Here is a 12,773-nt window from a genome sequence, read left to right as displayed (position 1 = left end):
AATGAGTGTAAGCTTCGTTGCCCGAACACGATTGGTGCTGACCACACTAGGTGCTACCGCGGTAGCAAGAGAGGCCAGGCAATGACAATTGAGAGGTTGTCACTGAACATTTCTAGTCACACGGGAAGAGAGGTCCAATGGCAAGGCCATACGCCCGTTTGACTAGAAATGTTCAGTGACAACCTCTCAATTGTCATTGCCTGGCCTCTCTTGCTACCGCGGTAGCACCTAGTGTGGTCAGCACCAATCGTGTTCGGGCAACGAAGCTTACACTCATTCACATTGGTTCATCTTGCTATGCCCCGGGCCTTTTGCTCTCTGTAAGAAAAGATGGCCGGCCTTTCATCAAAGCCCAGGAATCCGCTGGACATCTCAGCGGCGGGATTTGATACCCGCATCTGATCGAAGTTTCATTTTATTAGTGCCCCCAGATAAAGGAGAGCTCTTTCTAGGTGGGTCGCTTCGCGCAAGACATTGCTTAGGACCAACGGGTCACACGACAGGTGCACGATCGACTTTCCACTCTCCATCCTTCGCCCTCAAACCCCGGAGAGCTTTGAGTTGCTTCGCCCTTTCGCCTATCGGCTTGGCTGGCAAGCTACCTTGACTGTCTTCGGCTTCGATTTGTTATGCCCAGCAGCTCCAACAAGCCCTAAAGTATCTTGCCGGCTAAAACTCTTCCAAGAAAGCCCTGCTTTACCATTGATCCTATGTGCCCAGAGAATGCTATACGTTCTCCACTTTCGGACCTCGTAAAGAGAGAACGTGCTTTTTCCTCTCACTTTCTGTCTCATTCGCGGAGCGAAGAAAGCGGTAGAAACCCCAGCTATCGGTATCCTTGGGAAATCAAAAGAGCTAGCGAAGGCAAGGGATGCAGTCTCTCTCTTGGCCTTTGGAGAGGAGAAGGCAGAGAAGAAGATGTCCTTCACTAAAGTTTTTGTGCTTCCTGCGCCCTTACTAGCAAAGGCGCTCTTATACGAAGACAAAGGAGGCATTCCGGTAGGAAGGCCGACCACTACATAAGCGGCCATCAGTCCAGGAGAGAAGCAAGCTACCTTTCTTTGATCCACCTTCCCGGGCAGGAAAGAGAACGAAAAGAGGCCGCTGATGGTGTTCGTGGTAGGTTCGAGGATCTTGCGCGGCGGAGCTAACTTCTTGATTGTGTTCATTTTTTTCTGGCAGCCCCCCTTGATCCATCGTACTGGAGCTATCTGAGAAGAACGATTAGGGTCATATTCTATACTCTCTACAATGCCCATAGAGGAAGTGCTTCGTTTCAGATCAATTCTTCGCAGCAATCGCTTCGAGCCACCCCCTCGGTGAAAAACCGTAATACGCCCTGAGGAATTCCTACCAGCAGACTTTCCTGTACTCAAAGTGAATTGTCTAAGTGCTCTTGCTCTCCCTGGTCTCATTGTCTATCTCGTAATCATTTGATTCCGTCTGACTCCTCCTACTCCTCCTTCTCCTCTTTCATCGTCGTTAGTCCTTTTGACATAAGATTCTCGGCCACCTCTGGTCCGGTGCTCAACTTTACTTTTAGTAGATCGTGACTATGATTTTAGATCACCGAGTTATTTAAGCAATTCTTTCTATATTCTATATATTATTATTTATATTATTTTTGATTCTTTCTTTTGATAAAAAAAAATGGATTCCGAACAGAAGAAGACAAGACTTCTTCCTGTATTAGTAGTGAAGGAAGAATTAGTGGTTGGTTTGATTGTTGACCAATGAAAAGCATGGGAGAAACCCAAGAAAAAGAGGGCATAGAGATTTCTTCTCTTATGAGATTGATAGTTTGATCGCGGGGGCGGCCCGACAGGCTAGCGATCAGAAAAGAAAATCGATTATATATACGTTATGGTATGGAAAAAGATCTGACTTCGTTAGAAGAAGATGAGCTGCCTAGATCTTTGTATGTCCAGGTCTCGGTAATTGAAGAAAGAATGTCCAGCCCCGTGATAAGACATCTTCCACAATACAAAATAACAACATGGGATAAAGGATCCCCCTGTCTCAGCACACCGCCTAACATGAGAAATATCCTTTTGGAGAACCATTAACCAAGACAGAGAGCTTGGCAGCGTCGAGGTGCTTTAGCAACTCGACTGAAAGGAGAGGAACCACACCCATGACTAGCTTGTTTCTGCTCGTTCGTTCGCTTGTAGTTTGCTACGCTGTTTTGCGAGTCATTCCATTCTCTTCCCTTAAACTACTATGTGAGGATCAGGGGGTCGTTACGAGATCCCCGTCTTCTTATCTTAATAGGAACGTAGGGCGTGTTATGGCTTGAAATCCTTTCGAAAAGGTCAGGGCGAAGGGGATCCAACCAAGCAACAAGGAAAATTACGAGAAGCAGAACAAAAGAAGATAGGGGATGGGATTCTAATGGATATTATCCTGTAGGGTGGGCATCCAAGACAAGATTGAATTCGTTGTCAAATCGTTCCAGCCAGGCATCCGTGCAGGTGTCACAGGTTCCTCCTGAAAGGCTGCTCTCTCCCCTAGCGAGGAACCGGAACCAACTAATGGATCCATGGAACCCCATATATTGCATCTCCAACGGAAGGTCAGATGCTCCATCCGAGGGAAGAGAAGCCATCTCCGAGACCATTCCAGAGAATGAACTCATCCCTTTCCTTTTATCGAGACCCCATCTCCTGCAGCCAGAGAAGCGTAGGTGCAGCAGCTCTCTAGCTGCATTGAACCCTCGAAGTTCATACTGTCCTGACCCATACCCATGAGTCATTATCTCCCTAAAGAGATTGGATAAGAGTCACTAAGATAAGAATTCTGTCTGACCATATGATATGATTTAACGAAAAGAGGTTTCTAGTAAGTGTGCCTCTAATTGGCATATCTCTCTGCTGTCGATTAGATACCTTCCTTGCCCTGCTTAGGGCTATGTGATAGCACCCAAAAACGGGACTGATTCTATTTGAACAAGACCACATGAACCATAGCCACACGGTCAAGCGAACCAAAGCCAAAGCAAAATCTCTTTCCGGCCTTTGAAGGCGCGTAGCGGGCTCTATACCCAAATCCTTCTAGTGTACGAGCGCTGCTGCTTCTTGGCCTCGCTCTTGCTTTGCAAAGATGGGTCGCATCCTGGCACTGTCAGTCCCAGAACTAACAATCTCAGAACTCAGAATCAAATAATCCCAGAACTTGGAATTCAAGAACTAGGGAGATAAGTGGTGAGTTGGGAAGGAATGTTAGGAACCTAGACCCTGACCCTAAGCCAGAGAAGTTGGGTAAGTGAATGTGAATTAGAAGAAGTTTGAATGAAGGGAATGTAAGTGAGTGAAGCAAGAACAATGCTAGCCATAGAGGTTCCTCCAGCTTCGCTGAAGAAGGGTTCCTCTGCAACTAAGCCAGTGACCAACTCATGGGCTATAAAAATATTGTCAGATATAAGCCTTTCCGAAACAAATACAGACTGTGTAGGAGACACAAGGGAAGGCAGAATCGGTTTGAGTCTGGCCACCATGATCTTTGATATGATCTTATACATGACTGAGCATAGACTAATGGGTCGCATCTATGTCATTAACCGAGGATTGAGCTCCTTGGGGATTAAACAAATCTGAGTCAATTTCCAATCCACCGGAAAGGATCCTGTTCGAAAAAATTTCTCTCCTCCTGGTAGTAGCTATTAGTGAGTGATCGGCTGCTAGGACAAGAGGGCAATAGCACCGAGGAACGCCTCTGATCTTCCTTGCGTCTGTCTCTTCCGATTTCTTATCCGCTTTGAGCTCTGTTAGTAGCTTGACTTCCTCTAGTAGCTAGTTTAGAGTTCCTAGCTGCTAGCTGCTAGCTGGTAGCTCTTCTTTCCTCGTAGCTCTCTTCTTGTAGCTAGGCAGTTAGTTGTTCCTATCCGACTAGTAGGAAGCGCGGCTATGGAACTAATAGAATAGATAGAGCGTCAACCGATGCTATTAGGAGTTCTTTTTGGTTTCTATACTAGCAGCTAGTAGTCCTATCCCTATTAGCTTTCTTGTTGGCATTCCTTTCGTAGTTAGAGTGCCATATACTTGAATTCCATTCGGTCTTGCTGAGCTTAGAAAAGCGCTCCTTTCTCACCTATGTACTCTGTTACCTTAGGAATATCAAAGGGTTGGACCATTGTCTGGAATGCAGGTATATAATTGTCGGGAGTGAGCCTAGCTTCCCTTCCCGTGCCTAGCTCTCCTGGTTTCATCCATCGTGAGAAGGAAGTGCAATGATTTTGCAGTCTGCCATGCTGTCGGAGGCTCCTGGCGCAAACTGGGAAAAGGACGATGACAACCAGGAGGTGGGCTTGGAAGCAGACATCCTTTGAGGCTATATTCTCTTTGACTCAGGCGCGTGGGAAGACTGTCCTGCCGGGTTGGAAAAGCACTGAGTGCGTCCCACCCAAAAACAACTCAGACAAAACGTAATCCTAAACTTGCTGGTGGCCTGAAGGACTCATTTTCAGGTTATTCAGTTGTCTTCCTTGGTTCCACCCTTCAATTCATTAAGCAGATCGCCGGAGCCAACTTCAGGTCTTATCGTCTTTCTGTTTCTGTCCGACTTTTGTACACTGGATTGAAATGATTCTGGAGTGACTTCTTTCATTACAAAATTTCAGCCATCCGAAAACCTCTTCTTGTCTTTAACAGAAGAAAGCTCTTCCCTCATTTGTGGCTGGTCACTCGCCTTTGTTGGTTCAGGGTTTGAATGCTGTGGACAGGGAAGAAAAGGGGGGGTCAAAAGTAAAGTCTAAGCGCATTAAAGGTTGGGTGCTGGTTTATGTAGATCGTGTTCGGCAGGAAAATGAATCAACCAAGCCCGTGACCTCTTCTTTGACTTTGAATAGGCGTGTGCTTTAACGAGCACGAAAGGGGGCCTTCAATCTCCCATTCATTCGTAGGCGGGGCTGCTTCTAGCTTTCACCTCGAGGAACGCCAGTCTCTCGACTGAGAGGAACGCCTGCCAGCTTTCTATATAATAGAGGGGCTATTTGTTCTTGAATCGGAAGGAGTGTTACAGGGCTCCCATGCGCTGGAGGTCAGAATCACGCTTACGAACGTCGAGATCTCGCTCCCTATGGCTACAGCTACTGGTCCTTGTGCCAGATCTCTACCCCCCGAAAGGTTACTCTCCTTTCTACCGAGCAAGCTCCATTCATGCCCAACCATCGCACACAAGAGACAGCCCTTCGGACCTATGGCGAAACAGTATCATACTCTAAGGCGGTCTAGTGAGAGCAAATGATCAAGCAAGAACGTGCCTACATCCATTGATGCACTTCGTTGACTAGTGAAGGTCATATGACCCTTTGGGCCCACGTTGCCACTAGGGTCGCTCATCTTACTCTAGGGTAGCACTCTCTATGGAAAGAAGAGTGGTTGTGCTTCACTAGCCAAGTCCATGCAGATGGGGATAAGGGGGTTCACTGCTGTCTGATATCATCATATCTATTTTGACCTAAAAGCTTCCTTGGGATATCTAAGAGCTAATTATAGACTATCTTTTCTCTTAAAAAAAGGGTAATTAGAAAACACTTATTATCTTTTTATTTGAAAGCAACATCTGCTCAAAAAGAAAAGGAAGTTTACATGAGGTGACCTGCTTCGCGGGATCGCCTTACGCATAAGGACCTGATCCACTCTAGGCGAAGCTTTTTGGGGCGAAGGCTACTATGTTATCTTCCAATTGAGTTGAGAGAGTTTTCAATCGAATTCCAATTTCTCGTTATATAAGCTATTTCGAATTGAATGATTTAAAGATTGAGTTTCAAAAATACCGGAGAAAAGGTGATGCAAACAGAAACCTGCTTCGCCCGTTGATGGTCGAAGCCCAAGTATTCATTCCTTAAGGAGCTGGACGTATTGTTCAGCTTCCTATGAAGCTAGGCTGGCACTTAGAAAGATTGGACGAGGGTGGAGGGGGCACATCTGGTGGTATCGTATATAAGAGAGAGCTTCTTTTAAGAATGATCTGAAATTATCAATTTCATAAGAGAAGAAAGAAAGTAGCCTAGTTCAGATGAAAAGGTATGCCACAATGCTATCCGAGTTCACAGGTGTCGTTCCGTCTACTTTTCTTTCCCAACTTTTTCTAAAGTGCGAAATCAACCTATCAATTGGTAGAGTACAAGATCGAAAAGAACCCTATAGGCAGGCGTTCCTCGGTGCTGTCCGTCTTCATGGCGTCAATAATACTCGGTATTGTACTGGCCGAATCCGTTTCGCAGCACGGAGTATACCTCAATCTCCGTTAGTTCGGTTTCGGCTTTTTTCCCAATTTCCCAATCCCACTGGACGACATGCGGATAGAGAAATGCGACTAAGCTAGATTCAGGAACATCTTCTATTAGTACACAATCTTTTTGAATATAGATCAGCAGCGGATGTTGCGACAGTAACTGCAACATCGACAACAGCCTTCAGTCGTCGAAGTAAGGAATTACTAGGAACTGCTTTCATTCCCACGATATGCGCCAACATGGCTTTTAGGAAGATTAGTAACAGCGCCAGTAACCGCTTTCTTTATTCCGGACTTTCAGTAAGGAAGGATAGAACAGCTGATACAAAGATAGTGAGAAGATCTGATATGCTTAAGCGTCGAAAGGACTGTTTGCTTACGTGCCGGATTGTTTTTCTAACTAGCCAGTATAGTCACAGCTAATATTTCTATAAGAAAGAAAGCTTTAATAATAGATGCGATTGTGAGCAGGCTTACTTGTCAGTGCAAGCTTGTATGCGCTTTCTATTACAGCAACAACTTTTATGCGAAAAACAAGAAAAAGGAAAACTGCAGCTCTGCTACATAACCAGTCTTGTAGAACTGGAAGAACGAATTGACTCGACAAGGAAACCAAGTCAAAGGGTTGCGTCTGACAGCCAAGCGCCAGTTTTTGTAATCTCTTTCCTTCCAAGGAGTCCTTGTCTTCTTGCATCACGGCCTCAATCTACGCAATGAAAACGTATTTCCTCTAACTGCCCGTAAAGTCAGAATTCAACGAAGAGCACTTATTTATGATGTGACTATGTACCTAGACCGGCCTTACCCGAAACATTATTAACTTGCTTCCCATAGGAAGAAGTTCTGCAAGCCTCCATATGATTCATTCTCGCAATGAAGTCTTCCCGTTGATTACACTTCTTTCTCCCCTGACTCAGTCTAGCAACCCCACCTTGGTCTCGTAGCCCACTTGTAGCCATCACTACCGCGGGACTTTGCTCATAGTCACGAATAAGCTTCTCCTAAGTCCTCTCAGCAATTCAAAGATGAGACTGACTGACTTCTATTAAGTAATCGGATAAGACTGATGCACTCACTTTTAAGACTTCTTCGATCTCCTACCCGGCTAAAAACTAGAAGTCAGCATTCTATTCTAATCTCCGGCCTTTATTATGCCAGGGGTTCCTCCTCCACCACTTAGACTGATGTGGAAAATTGATCCCCGAGTGGCTTTTTCCTACGGTCGAGTCATCTTTCGCTTCAATACCTCGAACTGAAACAGATTCGGATGGAGAAGGATTCAATAGTTCATCATGAGCTGTCCGAAACCGTACTTCTTCTCGCGAAAACTCGGAATTAGCTTTAGCTCGAACCTTGATCTGTTGCTCGAACTCTAATACACTGTAGTAGCAGGCGGCACTCGAGTTCTTTGTGCCAGGTGTCAGAAAAAAGTACGCAATTTCCAAGCATCCTAGTTCAGCGTGCATCATCTCTTGTCTCAATGGAAGGCCAGGGCCTTCAAAGCGGATTCCGCCAGAAGCTAATCCAGTGCTTGTTGAGCGGAGGACCGAACATGAATTATACCCATAAAAGGTCCTTCCTACCCCTACTCCAAAACCCCCTTACCCTCTGAGGGCACGGGCACACTTTCAGGAAGTAATGTAGTAAACAGTCGAATTTCAAATAAAACTATGGTGACCTTGCAAAAAAGATTTTTTCTTCGTTTGAGTATACATTTCCTATGACTATTAATCCTGATGAAATCCGTGAAGTTTTTACCTTGTTTTAGAAGCTTTCTTTCGCGTTGAGTGAATATTGGGCTAACTTTGTTACCTTATCTTCTTCTTTTATTCAAAGGAATAGAAAGCACGATTAAGCGGTTTTTCGATGGCAAGTGCCGGTCGTCGGGTGGCTGAACCAACCCCTATGGCGGATCCACGTACTGATGAATGCCAGCCATCCTTTATCGAGTAGCCTTGACTATTCAAAAACCCTCGCTGATTCGATAGCCTGAAAAAGATCGACCACGATTTTGATTTCTGACTTTGACGCCATACCAACTCACTTCTTTCTCTTTCCTTACACGTACTTCTATAGCTTGCTTGATGACTACTCTGAAAAACTGATTGATTCTGATGGATGATCCATACGCGCGTGTACAGTTCTTTTTGAATGGCGAAATGGCTCTCCTGGAGTGAGAAGGCAGATCGATGAGGCACAAGAGTGCTAGTTGGACTGAGGTGGATGAAAGATTCAATTCATTTTCCATCTTCACCGTTAAGCTTCTTGACTAGACTTTTTTCTCTTTCTCTGTCTGACGCTCGTCATCTCATATCATCAGATAAAACGACTATTAATTTCAAGTCAGTCAGAATTTGCGGGATCTTGACTGTGAGGAGCAAGAAAAGAAAGAAGAACTCATCAGGCAAGAAGGGACTTTTCACTCTTTCGGCGATGTAATAGAAGATGCAGACTTCGGGCATTCAAATGACTTCCTGTTCTGGAATGTCAATCCATTAGTAGTAGATGTCGGCATTTCCTAAAGAAAGCTGTTTGAGTAGCAGAAGGACCCGGCGGAGCGCTATAAAATAATCGAAGGAGGATTAAGAGAAGAGAGCTGTTAGCGTAGATGAAAGTTGCGGGTTAGTGCTCCAATATCCTCAGTAGATAGAGGTAGAAGAAGAGCATAACTGTATACATAGTAGGTAGCGAGATCAAACCTAGTGCGTCACTATCATCTTACGCACCGATCGGTCTATTTGATCAGGTTCAGTATTCAATCCTGTGTAGGGCGGGGGAGCTGCTAGTTCGCTAGGAAAATAGAAAAAGAATATAGAAAATCTATAATCTGTCAATTGCAAGTGGAGAAGAAAGTTAGATATACTTCTCGCTAATCCTTCTTCTTTTGATCAGCCTAGCATCTCCTCGTGCTTATTTATTCTTTCACTTTGACCTACTGCAAGAAACATGCCCATCCCAAGAGCGCTATTAATTCATAGAGTGGAGAATTCCTCATGGTTCATCCTTTTTTCATGCAAGGCTAGTACAGATGGTGAGAATGCTCTGGAAGAAGGTGTCCCAGTCCGTAGGGGCACTTTCAATCAACCCGGTGGGCGCTCAGTGACTCGACTGAAACGCACTTTAGTGACTAGAGAAAGAAGTTCTCTAGGAGATGGTACTCTCTTACTTATTGGTCCAACGGAATTCTGCTTTATCATGAAAGTTCTCGACCGAGGAATTCCATTTCGCAGGCTTCTAAATACGCTGCTTGCCCGAACCAAGGACCTTCACATTCTAATCAAAGGTAAGATGCTAAGGGTACCGATAACTTCTGATTATGGATTCTATCCAAGGATCGGGTTCTATCTATGATTTGTGCGACGAATGCGATGACTCTTTGTTAAGGCAAGGCCTTAAAACATCGATCAAGCATTCTATCGAGCCCTTACTCATCAATCAATGAAAAGAGATACCGACCCTCTTGTGGATTGTGCGTGAGGAGCCTCCCTATCAAAACAATTAGTCTCTTACAATGAGCAGAAAAACAACGATAGGCAATTACCCCATGCTACTCTCAGCCAGATGGAAGGTCATACGATAGGATGCGGCAGATTGAAAGAAATCCAGTGAATATAAGCGGTATTGCAGATAGGCGAATGAAAGATTGGCGCAGGACGGGTATTCCATCATACAAGAGGAATCACAGAGAATGCCATGCACACTCCAAAAGAAGAACCTAACAGATCTGAGACTCTCCTTGTACGGAAGAGCAAATCCAAAGAAGTTGTTCTGGACGAGAGAGTAGGAATAGGTACCTGCTTCTACCATAGAAAGTCAACAGAGGGGTGATCCTGCTTAGGTTTGAAAACCTAACTCGGAATGACGAGGTTAAGAAGAGGAAGATAGAAGGGAAGAGGTAGCTGATTAACCAACTGTAATACAAAAAGGTATGATGATCCTCCTAGGCTTGCAGGCCTACTCGGAACTGTGGAAAGAAAGCAAAGATATTTAAAAACGGGGCTTGCGCCCCTGCTTTAGCTGCACTTGCAGAGGTAGCTACAGTCGCGAGCAGGTCCTTGCTCGCTCCCTCCAAGTGTTGGTTAGCTACGATAGAACACGGATAATAAACAGATAATTGCAGTGAAGGAAGAATGACAGAGAAATACGTATATGATAAGAAAGCTGCTTACAGGAGTTAGCCAGCTCACTTCCCTCGTTCGAATAGGGAGATAGATAAAAGAAACGAAACTCTATAAAATATCATTAAGAGAAGAATATTCTCATTCCAGCTTAAATAAGTAAGACTTGACTCTTTGTTCACTTTGTTTTCTCGCTCCTTGCTGGCGAAGAAGCGGCATATCAAAAAATAAAGAAAGAAGCAAAATCTCATTCAATTTGAAATATAAGAGATCTCTATGCCCCCTGTTCTTGGTTTTCTCCCATGCTTTTGTTGGTCAACAACCAACCACAACTTTCTATAGTTCTTCACTACTCCTAGAGGCTTGACGGAGTGAAGCTGTCTGGAGGGAATCATTTTGTTGAAATCAATTAATCTAATCATGCCTCAACTGGATAAATTCACTTATTTTTCACAATTCTTCTGGTTATGCCTTTTCTTCTTTACTTTCTATATTTTCATATGCAATGATGGAGATGGAGTACTTGGGATCAGCAGAATTCTAAAACTACGGAACCAACTGCTTTCACACCGGGGGAAGACCATCCAGAGCAAGGACCCCAACAGTTTGGAAGATCTCTTGAGAAAAGGTTTTAGCACTGGTGTATCCTATATGTATGCTAGTTTATTCGAAGTATCCCAATGGTGTAAGGCCGTCGACTTATTGGGAAAAAGGAGGAAAATCACTTTGATCTCTTGTTTCGGAGAAATAAGTGGCTCACGAGGAATGGAAAGAAACATATTATATAATATATCGAAGTCCTCTCCTTCAAATACTGGAAGGTGGATCACTTGTAGGAATTGTAGGAATGACATAATGCTAATCCATGTTGTACATGGCCAAGGAAGCATAAAATGATTCTTTCATTCTATAGATACCTCTGGTAGGTAAAGCACTCTACTGTGCTTTATTGAAAGTTCCCATCGCGGGGGCGAGGATACTTGCCTTCGCGGTTCGACTTTCTTTTCAGGCTTGACTCATTATTTTCCGGTCCTCTCACACCCCTTTAGAGCTCTTTATGATGCCCACTGAGTAAGATTCGGGGGCTTCCCGGCGCAGAAGCTCATTCTGAACCGCGGGAACCTTCGTCTCTTCGACACAAACGTTTTATGAAGAGGCTGATGGTGATGAGGATCCATGCGCACTCAAATAAAAGTAGCTAGCCTGGTTCCTATAGGCCGTGGTCAACGAGAACTTCTAATCGGGGACCGACAAACTGGAAAAACGACTATTGCTATCGATACCATATTAAACCAAAAGCAAATAAACTCAAGGGCCACCTCTGAGAGTGAGACAATGTATTGTGTCTATGTAGCGATTGGACAGAAACGCTCGACTGTGGGACAATTAATTCAAACTCTTGAAGAAGCGAATGCTTTGGAATATTCCATTCTTGTAGCAGCCACCGCTTCGGATCCTGCTCCTCTGCAATTTTTGGCCCCATATTCCGGGTGTGCCATGGGGGAATATTTCCGCGATAATGGAATGCACGCATTAATAATCTATGATGATCTTAGTAAACAGGCGGTGGCATATCGACAAATGTCATTATTGTTACGCCGACCACCAGGCCGTGAGGCTTTCCCAGGTGATGTTTTCTATTTACATTCCCGTCTCTTAGAAAGAGCGGCTAAACGATCGGACCAGACAGGTGCAGGTAGCTTGACCGCCTTACCCGTCATTGAAACACAAGCTGGAGACGTATCGGCCTATATTCCCACCAATGTGATCTCCATTACTGATGGACAAATCTGTTTGGAAACAGAGCTCTTTTATCGCGGAATTAGACCTGCTATTAACGTCGGCTTATCTGTCAGTCGCGTCGGGTCTGCCGCTCAGTTGAAAGCTATGAAACAAGTATGCGGTAGTTCAAAACTGGAATTGGCACAATATCGCGAAGTGGCCGCCTTTGCTCAATTTGGCTCAGACCTTGATGCTGCGACTCAGGCATTACTCAATAGAGGTGCAAGGCTGACAGAAGTACCGAAACAACCACAATATGCACCACTTCCAATTGAAAAACAAATACTAGTCATTTATGCAGCTGTCAATGGATTCTGTGATCGAATGCCACTAGACAGAATCTCTCAATATGAGAAAGCCATTCCAAATAGTGTCAAACCTGAATTACTACAAGCCCTTAAAGGTGGATTAACTAACGAAAGAAAAATGGAACCAGATGCTTTCTTAAAAGAAAGAGCTTTAGCTTTAATTTAGCTTTCATCACATTAGGAATCCTCAATCAGTAAGAAAGAAAAGTTCTTAAGCAAAGACTGGAGAGGCCCCCGGTCGAGATGTAGTAAGTAGGTCTCCAATACTGGGAGACTGAGGAGAATGGGAGTTTGTGGGTTGAGGGTGGCATGCTCCCCAGGGCCCTCTTTT

General features: G+C 44.6%; 1 protein-coding gene across 1 annotated transcript; it reads left to right on the top strand.

The window, feature by feature from the left end:
- The first annotated feature begins 10,409 nt into the window (after positions 1-10,409).
- Positions 10,410-12,773, top strand: LOC106319879 (ATP synthase subunit alpha, mitochondrial). The gene has a single exon (XM_013758282.1). The coding sequence runs from the start codon at positions 11,529-11,531 to the stop codon at positions 12,606-12,608; it is 1,080 nt and encodes a 359-aa protein (XP_013613736.1). The 5' UTR covers positions 10,410-11,528; the 3' UTR covers positions 12,609-12,773.

The sequence above is a fragment of the Brassica oleracea genome, unplaced genomic scaffold (genome assembly GCF_000695525.1).
Source record: "Brassica oleracea var. oleracea cultivar TO1000 unplaced genomic scaffold, BOL UnpScaffold00673, whole genome shotgun sequence".
NCBI classification, from domain to species: domain Eukaryota; kingdom Viridiplantae; phylum Streptophyta; class Magnoliopsida; order Brassicales; family Brassicaceae; genus Brassica; species Brassica oleracea.
Note: the sequence above shows the minus strand (reverse complement) of the source record. Positions and strands in the feature narration are given on the sequence as shown.